The 18,242-nt window shown below is 41.9% G+C and overlaps 1 protein-coding gene across 3 annotated transcripts in view; it reads right to left on the reverse strand.

Moving 5' to 3' along the window:
- Positions 1-18,242, reverse strand: part of LOC143961713 (NACHT, LRR and PYD domains-containing protein 12-like) — a 162,256-nt gene that overhangs the window by 123,704 nt on the left and 20,310 nt on the right. For 2 of the 3 annotated variants that reach the window (XM_077471042.1, XM_077471041.1), the window contains exons 3-5: positions 7,284-7,586; positions 5,145-5,183; positions 1,863-3,573 (exon numbers count right to left, since the gene is read on the reverse strand). In XM_077471042.1, the coding sequence (XP_077327168.1) occupies positions 1,863-3,573; positions 5,145-5,183; positions 7,284-7,586 (2,053 nt within the window). The remainder of the gene's footprint in view (positions 1-1,862; positions 3,574-5,144; positions 5,184-7,283; positions 7,587-18,242) is intronic. The other variant, XM_077471043.1, reaches the window with a different exon arrangement.

An 18,242-nucleotide genomic window follows, 5' to 3' on the forward strand; every position in this document is an offset into this window, starting at 1 on the left:
TCTCCTCTCCCTCCTGCAAGCATTCAGTGGCTGTATGAAGGAATATAGAAGGCTCATTTCCTCTATATGCAGCTCCCCCCGGCCATCCTGCTATCCAGGCACACACGGCTTGGTCACAGCACTGGCTGGCTCTGTGTTCGGCGGCCGCTCTGTAACATGGCCCCGCCCTCAGACCAGCTCTACTATCACACGAGCTGGTCTGGGGGGGTGGGGCCATGTTACAGAGCGCCCACGGAACACAGAGCCAGCCGGCGCTGTGATCCGCAGTAACAAGCACCAATGCAGCCATAACTAAAAGCGGCCCCAGGGCAGGCGGCCTACCGGGGGGTATCCCAGTAGGCCAGTCCGGCCCTGCCACACTACTGTTCACAATAAAATACTGGAGGGAAGTTAAAAAAGTGTCAGTAAAAGACCTCCCACTAAACTCTGTTATGTGTTCTCACACCACAAATAAAAGTGCAGCCCTAACTTACTAATCAATAACTGATTGATAATGGTGACATCCTCTAATGTATGGAAATCTCAATAAACGTCAATATTACCACAATAACGGTGATATGTAACGTCACATATAATACACGTCACACTGAAAAAATGACATAGAAAATGATGGTGGAAACCCTCCTATAGATATTTACCATACAGATTACCTACCAGTGTGATAATTCCAGTGATATGTGACGTCACATGTAATACACATCAATATGAGAAGAAGACATCTTTTTTATATTATCAGGGATGGTGGAAACCCCTCTACAGATAATTGCCATACAAATTAACTTCAAGTACAACAAGTTTAGTTTGGCGGTTCCCACCATTATAGCACTTTGGAATTTTTATTGTTTAGATTGTTACGCTTCATTTTATATCTTTTAGTTACTATTATAATGTGAATTTTTGCGCTTCAAGTTAATTTCCCACCACCCAGTTCATGTCTGCAAGAAAATCCATGCTTTGCTGTGCGTTTCATAAATGTGGGTCACACTTGCATTATTATTAATTTGCACAATTTGAATGCATGGCAGACCGCAAGAATACATGCGCTTTGCTGTATGTTTCAAAGGAGCACAACAAGGAGCATTGCTTTTGTGTTATCGTTCATTTACATCTGCGCATGTGTGCCGTGCGTTGCTGTGCATTTTTTAGACGTATGACAAAGCGCACATCTTCTGTGTGGGTCGCCTCGTATTTGAAAACACGCAGATATGAATGCCGGCTGATTGTTAATGACACCCCAATCACAGTTATCAGACGCATGTTTTGCTGCCAAGATGCATGACGCTCCATGACTGAGAAGATTCTTGAGCTACTTTGGGGTGTTTGTTGCATGTCGGGCAGAACATTCCAGTGAATGGGCTCCCTATACACAATGTGTGATTACACATGGAAAATACACAAATAATGGAAGTGGGAATGTGCGTTTCCGCTACGCTCAGGTGTCACTGGGATGTGATTGGAGGAAGATTTTAGGCAGCAAGGATGACCAGGGAGGAGAGGTGAGGGGTAAAGAAGCCTCAGAAGTCGCAGGAAAAATCTTAAAGATTCAGACAAATGTGCGACTTTCTGGTGATTTTACATTGAAGTCTATGGGAGTCGTGCAGCACAAGAATCACACAAAAGTAGTGCAGGACGTACAATAAAATCTTTGTGTTTTCACCTGACCTGCGACTTTACATGTCATCAGAATGTCGCTGGAAAATTGCTGTAGTGTGAAGCAGGGCTTAGGGCTGAGGAAAGTGTGAGTTCCCAGGACTTCTAACAAGTGTGGTAGATGGAGAACATGTCTGATAATCACCGTTATACTGTATGCAGGTTCCTGCCCATTCTCTGGATTCAGTTAGGATATCCTCACACTCACTTACCTGACCTTCTGAATCCTGTGTAGGAATGGAGATAGAAGTTTCTGGCACTCTGGACCCACAGTGAGATCTACAAAATATAAAGACTGAAAACTTTCTCTCTTCAAAGTCTTCAAGCAATAGATCAGCTGCTTGGAAAAATTCCTCTTCATCCACAAGTGATCAGTATATGAGCCGCTCAGAGACAAATCTTTATAACCAGACAGGACTCTCCTAATGAAGTCCTCATCCTGAGTCTCATACAGATAGAAGATGGTCTGAATAAGGAAAGTCTGATGATTGTCCTTCATGGCCCATTCCATCATTGCAGGTTTGGCTCGGAGTGAGATGGAGATTCCTGTGACCTCTGAGAATGTCTTCACCTGATTTTCATTTAAGAGACCAAACAGGAATTGTACAGATAATACTAAATGTGAGGAATATAAACTGAAGACATCGAGTGATTCCCCTTCACAGATCTCCGGGAGGAAAGTACCTTCCATAGACCCAGACCCATCATCCAGTACATAATAGAGAGCAGCAAGGAACTCCTGTACACTCAGGTGGATGAAGCTGTAGCAGGTTTGGCTGCGGACGTCCCAACGAAAGATGTTCTCATTCAGAAATACAGACTCCACCTCATCCAGAGAAAGTCCATGTCTTTCTAGATCTTTCTTCTCAAATAAGATTTGTTGGTTCAGAACTCCCTGATTGGCCAGAGCACACAGCTTCTTCAGACAGGTTTGTTTCCGGTGTACAGACTGCTCCTTCTTGCTGTGATGGGTTAGTAAAACCTCCAGGTAGAGAAGGTAAATTGAAGTCGTTGTACGACACTGAATTGCATCCAAATCTTTTCTTATTTCTTGTGTCATTACAGTGCAGACAATCCAGCATGTGATGGGGACGGCACACATGGTGTACACAACGTCATTGTCTTTTATTATACTGAGAACCTTGTCTGCATCTTCTTTATTTTCAAAGAATTTATGGACATATTGCTTTAGATTGTCCCTTGTAAATCCCTGGATTTCCACATTGCGAGAATCATAGATGAATGTGTTAAGTTTCTTCATGGACAGTGACCTTGTGGTGATGATCAGAGAAGATTCTGGGAGAACCTGTCCCCTGAGCAAGCTTTGGAGAATTATTTCTTTGTGGGTTTCCATAGAAATGTCAAGACAACCCTTAGATTTCTCCTCCAGAGTCCACCTCAGTTCATCAAACCCATCAACTATGGTGAGAAGTTTTCTCTGACTTCCAGGATCCTTCAGAACATACACCAGGTCATCTGAACTCAGTCTGCAGGTTCTGGATAAAAGTCCCACAAGACTTATGTTTTCAGGGATGGTGTTGATTTCTCTACAGCTCAGATAAAACACAAAATCAAACTTGTCTTGGTAGAGATCCCCAGAGGCCCAGTCCAGCATGATCTTCTTGGAGGTCATTGTTTTCCCAATCCCAGCAGGTCCGTGTAACACCACAATCTTAGGGATGAACCCACATTTATCAGGGTCAAAGAGGGCCTGGATTGTGGTTGGGGACCTTTTCTCCATGATCTGTAGATGTCTTCTGCCTGAACTCCTTATTTCTTCTTCTTTTCCCTTTTTATTCTGGGGTCCGTTTATCATCAATAAATTGGTGAATCTTTCCTGTAGATGAACAGCCTCCCCCATACAGGAATTATATTCTTTAATCCTCTGGAATTTCTCTTTCTCTCTGTGTTCTTTACTGATGTCTTTATGAGAGAAAAGAGAATAATTTATTCCTCATACACACATGAAATAGTATTTATAAGACAAAGTTGGGAATATTGTATTCTAATCATAAACCCGAAGAATGGAACCCTAAAAGAAGATATCCCATGAAATACAGGAGGACTATGAAAGCATCCAAACTATGGACACACCATCCAGACCAGAGACATAAAAATAGAACCTACAGGGCTCCAGTGCAAGAAACCATGAAGGGTACCCCCTGACTGCTGGAGCCCTTTCCGTCAGTCTTAGCCCTTGTACACACGATCAGACATTCCGACAACAAAATCCGTCTGATTTTTTCCGACGGATTTTGTCCGAAACTTGTGTTGCATACACACGGTCGGACAAAGTTGTCGGAAAATCCGACCGTTCGTAAACATGATGACGTTATTTCGTTACAATGGGACTACATTCAGGCTAGTAGCCAATACGTGTGGCACTTTGTCTGATCGGAATTCTCTACAAACGATCGGACAAAGTCCGATCGGATCATGTTGTCGGAAAGTTTTATAGCCCAGCTCTAAAAATGTTGTCGGTCGGATATTCTGATGCAAACAGTCTGATGGAGCCCACACACGGTCGGATTATCCGACAACACGGTCCGATCGGACATTTTCCGTCAGAATGTCCGACCGTGTGTACAAGGGCTTAGGCCCTTTCCTCTGGTCCAAGGTCCCCTCCCTCCAAGGTTGGGGCTCTTCTCTCTGAAACAGTAAAGAGTTGCCACCTTATCCCTTTAAACCCGAACACATAGTGATTACACAGGTTCTGTGGATGATTAAGGTGGTAATTAAACTCACTTGGTGCCTTATCTGTACTAAATTAGTCTCAGAGCCTGTGTAATTCATATATGTTCGGGTTTAAAGGGATGAGGTGGCAACCCCAAGGCAGGGGCCCTTTCTGCTTGTTCCTCTTGTGGGGCCCTTTAGGTTAAGAATGCTGCGACTTATTATGTGACTTTCAACACAAAACCGCATGATAAGTCAAAACACATTCATTTCAATGGGTGCTGTCCTAATAAATGTGACTAAACTCACAGCAACAAAGAAAAGGCAATACTTTTCTAGGGCGTTGGTGTGATTTGAGTGGCATAGACTGCAATGTCAAATCACAAAATTGCAACTTGGGATCACAAAAGTCTGAACTGAGCCTATGTTCTGCAGTAGGCCCCCTTCCTGCCATCTTGGTCCCCCTATAGTGGCAGAACACCAGGGCCCGGTCTTAAAGTGGAAGTAAACTCCCCTATCGTTTTTAGCCAAGGAAGCTGCCATCTTTGCCTGCTTAATCTTCAACTGCTATGGTGCTGCACATGTGATTTGTTATGACACCAGCCATTGGATGGTTTGATAGTTTGGCTGAGAGCACAGCCAATGTGCAGTTAGCATTCCCGGCATGCCTTTTTTTATTTAACTGTTTAAATCGATGGGTTTACTTCCACTTTAAATGCAACCTTTGTGACCCTGGCAGTTCCACCACTGATCCAGACTACAATAAAAACAAAATGTTCATCCAGAAGAGATTTCATATGAAAGGTGGATGTCCTACTAACCTGATAATGTGTTGTCATGTGTCGTCTTCTTCAGTTTGGCTGGAAAGAAGATTAGGGAAGTGATTAGTCCTGACAAACCTCTGAAATGTATAAAATAATAACTAAGAGAGTTATTAGTGTAGCAGATCCTCCCAGACACCATCATCCCACCAACCCTCTGTAGATTGGAGTCTCTCCTCCTCCAGGTGATGGGGAGAGTCTTTGTCTGCCTGGTAACATCTCAGCACATTGCAGTGACATGTGACCATGGTGGGGGGACCAGAAAAGCCCCCAATTCTCTATGCAGGGATTACAGACACACACCTAGAATCTGGAGCCTTGGCTGTGATTGTATTGCTCTGCTTGGCATGCTGAGTGATGTCATTGTGTTATGGTGACTGACTGCCGGCATCCTGGAGAAGTGTTACTCTGCTTCCCTCTTACATTGTTCCTGAACTCTGTAACCTTTTCCTTCATCCACAATTTTATACCCAAATGTATTTTATGCTGTAAACTCCCTCAGTAAAGATTGTTTAACCCCTTAGTGACTGAGGGGAAAACAAATGTTAATGCCTGAACACAATTTTACAACTTTGACCTGTGTTAATAAATCTGTACATATCATCCCAACTACATTGTGTATCCAGGAGGATTATACCGTATTCATTTCAGGACAAATTGAGCTTCTTCTGGTAACACTGGCACCAACACTGTTAGTTGTGGTTTGTACCCGTAGTACAGCCTAAAAAACATTGCAGACATTTTGCTTTTTTATCCTACCTAAAAAAATCTGACACTGATACTAGTTTAGAAAATGTTTAACCACTTCCTGACCGGCTCACACTGATATATGTCGGCATATCGCTGTTGTGACAGCAGCTACCATAACCCTGGTATCCTCTTCTTCAATGAGTGGTCCAGTTTATGATAAAAGTGGTCTCTGTGGCGGATTCACTGCATAATCACTTTTAATCTGTGGCAGGATAGGGGCCCCCCCTCACACCGCTCTCTGGTGCCCTTCGCCGCTTACCGGAGCTGTTATAGCAGTGGAAGTGATCCCGTCCTCTCCCGTTTGTCGTCATTCCACGAGCGGGCACATCTTTGAAGCGTGACATGCTGGGTATCAATTTACTCGCCATAACATTATCTTTCACAATAAAAAAAATAAGAAATCGGTCTAACTTTACTGTTGTTATTTTTTTGTTTAAAAAAAAAAAATGTATTTTTTCCCAAAAAAAGTGTGCTTGTATGAAAGTACGGTGTGACAGAAAGTATTGCACAAACGCCATTTTATTCTCTAGGGTGTTAGAAAAAAAAAATATAATGTCTAAGTAATTTTCTAGAAAAAAAAAGTTTACTTTTAAACACCAAATCTTAGAAAGAGGCTTGGTCCTTAAGTGGTTAAAAATAAAAATACTCAAAATACACTAACCCTGACCCTAAAACTAAATCTGGCACTGACCCGGATCAAACCTTGATCTAGCTATTTTTTTCTTTATTAGAAAGAACACAATGTATAATATGGTATATCCTGTATGTATACAATGTATTATATAATGGATCATGTATGTATGCAATGTATTATATATTGTGTCCTGTATGTATACAATGTATTCTAGAATGGATCCTGTATGTATACAATATATTATATAATATATCCTGCATGTATACAATGTATTATATAATGAATCTTGTATGTCTAAAATGTATTATATCATGTATTCTGTATGTATACAATGTATTATATAATGGATCCTGTATGTATACAATGTATCTTTCTCTCAATTTGGAAAAGAAAGAAAACACAGGGGTGAGCTGCACAGACACACATGATTGCCAGAGGATATCACAGTGTTCATGTGACAGGGAACCGGGAGTCCCGGATTCTGATCATTAGTACAATCCCTGGGATCTTGGTGGGATCCGAGTCTCTGTGTAGCGCTCTCCCAGTATAAAGGGAAGTACCCAAATATGTGGCCCCCAGAATAAAGACCCCTTTTTGTGAGGCCCTATAAGTGTGTACTGTCAGTGGGAAGGGGATCATCCAGTTGAAATCTCCTGATTGGTCACTGGCTTTCCCTGGGTGACATTCCTAGTTCTTCCTCTCACAGATATTGATCAGGAATTGGTAGGAAATGGTCATTATAGATGGGAACTCACCATGTTTTGCTCTCCTCTCCTGGAGGTCATTTGCGGGTCCCATCAGATCGATCAGTGTAAAGACATGAATGGTGACATCCAGAGCCCCTTCTTCTCCATATGTGTCTATCAGGATGTCCTTGGTGGTGATCCAGTCTGCATTTTCTAGTCTTCCTCGGGGGATGGGACGTTTATCTCCATAGGAGAAATCAGACAATTTGTTCCTAAATCTCTTGAAGTCACTTCCTTTCAGATCCTCCAGAGAATATATGAGAAGATCCCCGGGGGTTTGTTTCCTCTTTCCCAGGACACCAGGAGCCGACCCTGCAGAGAGGACAATCAGCAGCCATAAACATTCATCCTGATTGGAGGATTTCTGACACATGACAGCAGATAAGTCTGTACTGGTAGCCAGCAATGCTATAAAGAGCATATAGAAGGGAAAGGAAATGATCCCCCAATATGTCTAAATGTACATCATCCTATGGAGGGATTGGATTCCCTGTGGTAATCTCATATGATTGCCACCATAGTGGTAAATTACCTCTCAGATGGATTAATATTGGGTGCAAACACCTAGGGGGGCTAATAAAAAAACAAAAAACAAAAACAAAAAACATCACCTTTGTGAATTATCCCTATAATGTGTCTAATATGTTTATTTTCTATGATCATCAGCTCCATCTAGTGGTCATAATGCCATATCTTACTGGTTGAGGTATTTCAAGAAAATAATGTATTATGAGCTGATGATCATAGGAAGTAAACCTATTAGATAAATTACAGGGATTATTAGTGATGACTGTACAAATGACACAAACTCATAGTAATTATTTTATATACAGACCCCCTAATGTATATGTATGGATGATCATTTTAAACATCATGTTTATTGATTGTTTCATAGTAAACTAAAAGAAAAATATAAAAAGTTTTAAAAAACCTTCCTCCCTGAATAATGAGGAGTCTGATCAGTGTGAACTAAGAACTCTGATTACCCCCAAATCTCCCAGCAGTATGTGTCATGTGACACGGGGCTGTTTTCTCCTTAGGATTATAGACAAAGGATTCCCCCGACCACTACACAAATAGCCCCAAAAATTGGGGACCTCCAGTCATAATGGATCACTATAAGTATAGGAGTTATTCCTGCGCCTAATCAGGAAGGGGAATAGTTTTTTAGTGCCGCTGCACACACTGAATACGGGGTACCTGAACCCCAAAGAATCAAGAAAGGTAAGAGAGTAGTGGTGCGCAGTACTAACTCAGGAAATATTGGCCTACAAAATCTGTAGATACTATAGATGCAGGTGTTTAAATGCTAGGTGTGTGGCCACCCAGACCAAAAAATGTATTGGGAGCTTAATATGTACGTTCTATGAGGGAGCGTGCGAAAACCTCACCACTATCACATAATAGTGTTTGGGATGTATATTGAAGTGATATAAAAAAAAAAAAATATATAGTGGTAAAAAACTAAATAATTTCTGATGTGATTTTTTAGGGTGAGCATAGGACTCTAAAATAGCAATGCTAAGCAGTAAATAGGTCCGTTCTTACAGCATCCCATAGGTAAAATCAATATATAAGAATTGTGATAAAAAATATATTGCGATTTGTTGCGACTAATCCAATCGCATAAAAAGTGCTGGTGCTAAGTGATACAATAAACGTGTTGCAATGTCTACTACACCGTGAACAACAATGTATAAATACACAATTATTAACTAAAAAACAGTTTAGTGCAAAAAGAAAAAAAGGAGATAGCTACTTGTGATTAGCAAAGAAATCGCATAACGTGCCAGTGTTAGACAAATTGAGTTGGATGCGTATGGGTGTCTCTTCACCCTATACTAGGTAATAACTGCAGTGAAGTGAGATAAATTCATGCAAAATTGGCACAGAAAAAAATTGAAAAACGCAGCATTAAAAACGCATAAAAAATAAATGTTACAGGTGAAAAAAACTATCTAACAATAATGCAAGTGAAATAGTGCTCAATGGTCAGAAACTATATGACATATACATTCCACAATAACGTGTGTAAAAATTGTGTCCATATACAACATGTGCGACAACCAATAGCGATTATATCCAAAATCGCATCAGGTAAAAAACGCATGCAGTACTGGTGTTAAGTGCTATATGAACTATAGCGATCTGGTCGGTGGTGATAGTAGTGAAAAATATCCCACGTGGTCCTGTGTACTCAGGATATGGGTGTCCCCTTACCTTACAGCTGTAAGGTAACAGCATGTAACATATATATCCTCAGGGTTCCTGGTGGTCTTTATCCCACGAGGTCTTGTTACTGTGTCCCCGTCTCTTGCCTATTCCGCTGTGTGGTCACTTTAAATTGGTTGTTCAGCGATGCCCAGTATAGGGGAGGGGATGGTTACCTCAGCAGGTTATGTAGGGGATTTAAGCAAATAAGGAGGAAGGGAGCCCCATAGTGTAGTATTTATGAACAAAGTTTCAATTTATTCAAGAAACAAAGAGATACTCACAAACAAACACAGTTCAAGCATAGAGTATAAACGAGCTGCGAGCTCGATTGCGTCACTTCCGGTAGCGTCCCGACGCGTGTTCGTCACGGTCACGTGACTTCATCAGGGGATCCCCTGATGAAGTCACGTGACCGTGACGAACACGCGTCGGGACGCTACCGGAAGTGACGCAATCGAGCTCGCAGCTCGTTTATACTCTATGCTTGAACTGTGTTTGTTTGTGAGTATCTCTTTGTTTCTTGAATAAATTGAAACTTTGTTCATAAATACTACACTATGGGGCTCCCTTCCTCCTTATTTGCTTAAATCCCCTACATACCCTGCTGAGGTAACCATCCCCTCCCCTATACTGGGCATCGCTGAACAACCAATTTAAAGTGACCACACAGCGGAATAGGCAAGAGACGGGGACACAGTAACAAGACCTCGTGGGATAAAGACCACCAGGAACCCTGAGGATATATATGTTACATGCTGTTACCTTACAGCTGTAAGGTAAGGGGACACCCATATCCTGAGTACACAGGACCACGTGGGATATTTTTCACTACTATCACCACCGACCAGATCGCTATAGTTCATATAGCACTTAACACCAGTACTGCATGCGTTTTTTACCTGATGCGATTTTGGATATAATCGCTATTGGTTGTCGCACATGTTGTATATGGACACAATTTTTACACACGTTATTGTGGAATGTATATGTCATATAGTTTCTGACCATTGAGCACTATTTCACTTGCATTATTGTTAGATAGTTTTTTTCACCTGTAACATTTATTTTTTATGCGTTTTTAATGCTGCGTTTTTCAATTTTTTTCTGTGCCAATTTTGCATGAATTTATCTCACTTCACTGCAGTTATTACCTAGTATAGGGTGAAGAGACACCCATACGCATCCAACTCAATTTGTCTAACACTGGCACGTTATGCGATTTCTTTGCTAATCACAAGTAGCTATCTCCTTTTTTTCTTTTTGCACTAAACTGTTTTTTAGTTAATAATTGTGTATTTATACATTGTTGTTCACGGTGTAGTAGACATTGCAACACGTTTATTGTATCACTTAGCACCAGCACTTTTTATGCGATTGGATTAGTCGCAACAAATCGCAATATATTTTTTATCACAATTCTTATATATTGATTTTACCTATGGGATGCTGTAAGAACGGACCTATTTACTGCTTAGCATTGCTATTTTAGAGTCCTATGCTCACCCTAAAAAATCACATCAGAAATTATTTAGTTTTTTACCACTATATTTTTTTTTTTTTTTTTATATCACTTCAATATACATCCCAAACACTATTATGTGATAGTGGTGAGGTTTTCGCACGCTCCCTCATAGAACGTACATATTAAGCTCCCAATACATTTTTTGGTCTGGGTGGCCACACACCTAGCATTTAAACACCTGCATCTATAGTATCTACAGATTTTGTAGGCCAATATTTCCTGAGTTAGTACTGCGCACCACTACTCTCTTACCTTTCATAATGGATCACTGGACCATCTCAGAAAATCATATCCATCAATGATAAATAAAATCTGAAGACACGGGAATGTGATGGTGGAATTAATGAAAAACTCCTGAACTCTTCTAATGGGTGAAATGCAATAATGTAGTGCAAATAGTAAGAACAGTACTGATATATTGTAAAAAAAATACAAACAATACAACAAATGTGTGTATACTAATAACCGTGATAGAGTGACTAACAACTAAACAAGTGCAATCCAAAAAGTCAGTGAAGACTAGGAATAAAAATAAATCAGTCCCAAGGATCAATAGATCAGATACAGTGGTTCATATGGTAGATAGACAGAAGATGATCCAAAGGGCATCTGAGGACAGTGACATCAGACGAATATACAAAAGGTGGATACTCTTACCAGAACCAAGGAACCTGCGTGTGGGCAACACCAGGTCTACCGAGCATAATCACTCATGTGGATGTGGATGTTGATTGTTGCGCTCTTTGGCGCAAGTCTGATGTTTTATCTCTCCCTCCTTCTTTTGGTTACGCCACTGATTTTATGCAATGTGCATTTTCTGTCTTTTGTTGTGGCGCACGTGTGGTTGGTGCTATGCGATTTGCGGGGCCCTACTGTGGCGCGTGCGTGGTGACTTGCGGATGGCCACGTACACTCATTTGCGTCACTTCCGGGTAGGATGGTCTAGCCACGCCTCGCTTTTGGGGCTTGTATTATTCCAAGTCAAGCCTCGTTTTCGGGGCTTATGCCATTTTTCTTTATATTTATGTTGGATAGGGCCCTCTCTTGATTGGCTATATTGGGCCCTACAGGGCCAGTAATTTAGTCAGTGATTGGCTAATATTCACCACATGTTCAGAGGGCCCGTTTTCTCAGGCTTTTTGCCCGTTTTCACTGCATTTTTCAGAACCCTGATTACAGTGTGATCCCATCCCCACATTCCCGGTGTTCCCGGCCATTGGTTAGGAGGTTTAGTACAGGGTGAGTGATTGGTTTTCTCATTGTGGGGTGGGAGCATAGTCTACCATGTGATTAACTTCTTCCTATCAACAAATTCTTTGTTACTAATTATTGATTAAGGTCTTTGATTGATGTTACATATTCTATAGTTTATATAATATATATGTGCAATATGTGGGAGCAGTTAGATGCTCCAGTAGAAGTCCCCTGGGATGAAACACGTAGGACGTGGTTTCTATGTTCCCTATATTGCTTTTATTATTGTGATCACTATTTTTATTCCTTCATTTTTGTATGCTGGTTTTATGGCAATAAACAGCCAAACTTGTATTTTGGAAAGAGGGGGATAAGTTGCGCTAAGGACCCTAAATTGTTACTAAAGAATCAAAAGGCTGCACCAAAGGTGAAGACCAAAAATCGTAGTGATAAAAGGAGGGGCTGCCACTACCTTACATATTCAACCTAAAAGGTAGAAAAACGTAAATAAATGCTAAGGGGTAGTAACGGCGCTCGTCTGCTGGTAGTAATAACTGCAGGAGACTCCCCTGCTGTTAATTGCACCTAGTCCCTGCGGGGATCTATTTCAAATCAAAGGGTGTAACTAAAGTGAAACATAGTTATTAAAGTGCTTAATGGCAATTTTACACACATACATAAAATTATAAAAATAAAAATGCAAATAAATATTCCACATGTGCAAATAGATAGCAATATGAAACATGCATAAAGATATTATAGAGATTCTAACTCACATTTTCACAAAGATATTATGTGTTAGTACAGAAACTTCAATACACTTACTACAGTGTTAAAAGTGCATATATGCATTTGTGCAAAACATACATTAAAAAAAGTGCTAGGTGCTTATAAAGGTGCCACAATATCAATATCAACCGTGAAAAAAGTGCTACGTGCTTCTAAAAGTGCCACGATATGTAAATCCAGTCCTTTGCACTTTGTAAAATCGCTAAATGGAAGCGTGCAAGTTATAAGTTGATACGGAAATCCAACGGCAGAAAAAATTATATCAGAAAGTCCTTCTGGAACAAAAGTGACAGTGTGCTTCAATGTTTAGTGGATTCCTGGATTGCAACCGGTGCGATTTCCGTGTTTAAAGACAATAATCCGCACTCACCAGCTCCCCCGCCCCTTAAGGGGTTAATGCGCCTCCACAGTGTGAGCCCCTGTGCCGCTATATAGAGCTGGTCCGGTTACCATCCAGTAATTATCCTCATTGAAAATAGAATGGAGCAAACATAGTGTAATCCAGTTTTAAAAACAAATTTTATTGAATGCATAAAGTACTACTCACAAAATAGAAGATTAAAACAGCGCCTCAGTATGTATGCAAGTCACAGCGTTTGAATTCACCGCCGCCATGAGAGAGTGTGTACACCATAGGCCACACCCTACGCGTTTCGTCATTGGATTTCCGTATCAACTCATAACTTGCACGCTTACATTTAGCGATTTTACAAAGTGCAAAGGACTGGATTTACATATCGTGGCACTTTTAGAACCACGTAGCACTTTTTTCACGGTTGATATTGATATTGTGGCAACTTTATAAGCACCTAGCACTTTTTTCAATGTATGTTTTGCACAAATGCATATATGCACTTTTAACACTGTAGTAAGTGTATTGAAGTTTCTGTACTAACACATAATATTTTTGTGAAAATGTGAGTTAGGATCTCTATAATATCTTTATGCACGTTTCATATTGCTATCTATTTGCACATGTGGGATATTTATTTGCATTTTTATTTTTTATTTTTATAATTTTATGTATGTGTGTGTAGCAGGGTCTCTTTAAGGACTATAAAACTACTGTTCCCAGAACCCCGCTGGTTCCCAGGATGTTTGGAGTTATGCCCCAGAGACTCATGGGGGAGGGCATATAAGGAGGGGGAGAGGCCTAGTTTGCTCTTTTTTTTTGGACACCCCCCCCTCTCCTAGCAAGAGGAGGTCTGTGCTGAACTGCTGGAGGCACAAGGCCTGAAGCCTGAGCCTTGTGCTCTTTTCCAAAGAGCCCTCTGCCAGCCTAGCTGCACCTGAGAGACATTTTCTCATCCTTGCTGCAGTACACCAGAAGGATTGAAGACTCGGAGGTTGGTGGATTCCTGTTCCTAGACGAATCGGCGGAGGAAACGGACTTGGACTTGTCCAGGTGGTGAGAGCTGTTTAAAGACAGATACTTTACCTTTACTATTCGTTTGGATTACAAAGTTGTTCTTCAAGTGCACCACCGAAAGATTGCTAGCGAATATTGTTTCACTGGACTTCCATCTAGATCAGTCAGGCCTGACTGCATAGGTAGATAGTGCTGGGTGTTAGTTTACCCATGCGGGGAAGTAGCTGAAAAAGGGCAGCGCTAGAGTTGCATAGCAATACTTTATTATGCTGATTACTCTGTTTATCTTTATTACTGGTTACTACAGGGACCTGCTTATGTGTTGCAAACCAAATGTTCGATTCATGTTATTCCTTTTATAAAAACAACAAGTAAAGTCAGTTATATACTTTGAAAGATTGTCTATGAGCTTGAGTTATCCACCCACGCACACACACATATTTAGAGTATAAGCGATTTAATGTGTATTGCTAGATACTAACTGTGCCAGAGTGGGTAGAGCAGATTGCCAGGGGGGGGTTGGCGGAGCTGCGCTCAGGGCCCAAACCAAACTTGCGGCCCTCTTAAGTGAGGGTATCGCTATATGTGTAAAATTGCCATTAAGCACTTTAACCACTTTCAGACCGGACCATTTTGCTGGTAAATGACCAGAGGTCTTTTTACACTTTGGCACTGCGCTGCTTTAACTGGTAATTGCGCGGTCATGCAATGTTGTACCCAAACAAAATTTGCGTCCTTTTCTTCCCACAAATAGAGCTTTCTTTTGATGGTATTTGATTGCCTCTGCGATTTTTATTTTTTGCGATATAAATGTAAAAAGACCGCAAATTTTGAAAAAAAATGATATTTTCTACTTTTTGTTATTAGAAAAATCCAATAAACTCAATTTTAGTCATACATTTAGGCCAAAATGTATTCAGCCACATGTCTTTGGTAAAAAAAAAGTCAATAATTGTATATTTATTGGTTTGCGCAAAAGTTGTCACATCTACAAACTAAGGTACGTTTTCTGCAATTTACGCAGCTTTTAGTTTACGACTGCCTATCTCATTTCTTGAGGTGCTAAAATGGCAGGGCAGTACAAAACCCCCCCCAAATGACCCCATTTTGGAAAGTAGACCCCCTAAGGAAATTGATAAGAGGCATGTTGAGCCCATTGAATATTTTATTTTTTTTGCCTCAAGCGATTGAATAATGACAAAAAAAAAAATTTTTTTTTTTTTTTACACAAAGTTGTCACTAAATGATATATTGCTCACACATGCTATGGGCGTATGTGAAATAACACCCCAAAATAAATTCTGCTGCTTCTCCTGAGTACGGGGATACCACATATGTGGGACTTTTTGGGAGCCTAGCCGCGTACGGGGCCCCGAAAACCAAGCACCGCCTTCAGGCTTTCTAAGGGCGTAAATTTTTGAGTTCACTTCTCACTACCTATTACAGTTTTGAAGGCCATAAAATGCCAAGATGGCACAAAACCCCCACAAATGACCCCATTTTAGAAAGTAGACACCCCAAGCTATTTGCTGAGAGGCATGTTGAGTTCATGGAATATTTTATATTTTGCCACAAGTTGCGGGAAAATTACAAACTTTTTTTTTTTTTTTTTTTTTTCACAAAGTTGTCACTAAATGATATATTGCTCATGCATGCCATGGGCATATGTGAAATGACACCCCAAAATAAATTCTGCTGCTTCTCCTGAGTACGGGGATACCACATATTTGGGACTTTTTGGGAGCCTAGCCGCGTACGGGGCCCCGAAAACCAAGCACCGCCTTCAGGCTTTCTAAGGGTGTAAATTTTTGAGTTCACTTCTCACTACCTATTACAGTTTTGAAGGCCATAAAATGCCAAGATGGCACAAAACCCCCACAAATGACCCCATTTTAGAAAGTAGACACCCCAAGCTATTTGCTGAGAGGCATGTTGAGTCCATGGAATATTTTATATTTTGCCACAAGTTGCGGGAAAATTACAAACTTTTTTTTTTTTTTTTTTTTTTTTCACAAAGTTGTCACTAAATGATATATTGCTCACGCATGCCATGGGCATATGTGAAATGACACCCCAAAATAAATTCTGCTGCTTCTCCTGAGTACGGGGATACCACATATGTGGGACTTTTTGGGAGCCTAGCCGCGTACGGGGCCCCGAAAACCAAGCACCGCCTTCAGGCTTTCTAAGGGCGTTACAGTTTTGAAGGCCATAAAATGCCAAGATGGCACAAACCCCCCCCAAATGACCCCATTTTGGAAAGTAGACACCCCTAAATTTAGGGGTACACTAGTGAGACTAGGTAATAAATGGCGGGTGCCCTGAAACTATAAAAAAATAACTAACCAACCAGCGTCACCTGTAACAGTTATATGGTGATCACTGGTGAAAGGGTTAACTAGGGGGCAATCAGGGGGCTTTATGCGGTAGTATATGGGGGTCCCTGGCGCTATAAAAAGCTGCGGCGAACCTAAATACCTACCTGCCTAACTAGCGTCACCTGTGACACTAATACAGCGATCAGAAAAACGATCGCTTATTAGGCTGGGTTCACACTGGAGCGATGCGGGAACGCCACGAATGCGCGGCGGGTTCCCGCATCGCATGCCTCCCGGCGGCAGTTCACACTGCCCTATGCGAACTGCTGGGAGTGTCAGTGAAATGTTACTGACACCCCCAGATCAGTTCGCATATCGCAGTGCGATCTGCAAACTCGGATCGCATGGTGTGAACACCCATGCGATCCGATTCTGCTGCGGGCCAAAAAAAGGGTCCCGTGCGAATTTGCGGCGGGTGCGGCGGGTGTGGCGGGTGCGGCGAATGGCTGAACTCGAATCGCACAGAGATCGGATGTGATTTGCACTGCAGTGCGGTGCGAATCACATCCGTTCTCATAAACCGCTGCAATGTGAACCCAGCCTTAGTGACACTGGCGACGGGGGGTGATCACGGGGTTAAACCTTTATTGGGGGGGTTAGGGGGGTACCTTAGAACTAAAGGGGGCTAACCCTAACTGCCCTAACAGTTATTAGTCACAAATGACACCCGCCGGGTGATCAGGGAGTTAAACCTTTATTAGGTAATAAATGGCGGGTGCCCTGAAACTATAAAAAAATAACTAACCAACCAGCGTCACCTGTAACAGTTATATGGTGATCACTGGTGAAAGGGTTAACTAGGGGGCAATCAGGGGGCTTTATGCGGTAGTATATGGGGGTCCCTGGCGCTATAAAAAGCTGCGGCGAACCTAAATACCTACCTGCCTAACTAGCGTCACCTGTGACACTAATACGGCGATCAGAAAAATGATCGCTTATTAGGCTGGGTTCACACTGGAGCGATGCGGAAACGCCGCGAATCCGCGGCGGGTTCCCGCATCGCATGCCTCCCGGCGGCAGTTCACACTGCCCTATGCGAACTGCTGGGAGTGTCAGTGAAATGTTACTGACACCCCCAGATCAGTTCGCATATCGCAGTGCGATCTGCAAACTTGGATCGCATGGTGTGAACACCCATGCGATCCGATTCTGCTGCGGGCCAAAAAAAGGGTCCCGTGCGAATTTGCGGTGGGTGCGGCGGGTGTGGCGGGTGCGGCGAATGGCTGAACTCGAATCGCACAGAGATCGGATGTGATTTGCACTGCAGTGCGGTGCGAATCACATTCGTTCTCATAAACCGCTGCAATGTGAACCCAGCCTTAGTGACACTGGCGACGGGGGGTGATCATGGGGTTAAACCTTTATTGGGGGGGTTAGGGGGGTACATCAGAACTAAAGGGGGCTAACTCTAACTGCCCTAACAGTTATTACAGTCACAAATGACACCAATGCAAAAAAAAAAATGACATTGGTGTCACTGTGACTGGGGGGCAGGGGTAATT

The sequence above is a fragment of the Lithobates pipiens genome, unplaced genomic scaffold, assembly GCF_037356315.1.
Source record: "Lithobates pipiens isolate NorthernLeopardFrog02 unplaced genomic scaffold, aLitPip1_a1.2 Scaffold_8, whole genome shotgun sequence".
In the NCBI taxonomy this organism is placed as follows: domain Eukaryota; kingdom Metazoa; phylum Chordata; class Amphibia; order Anura; family Ranidae; genus Lithobates; species Lithobates pipiens.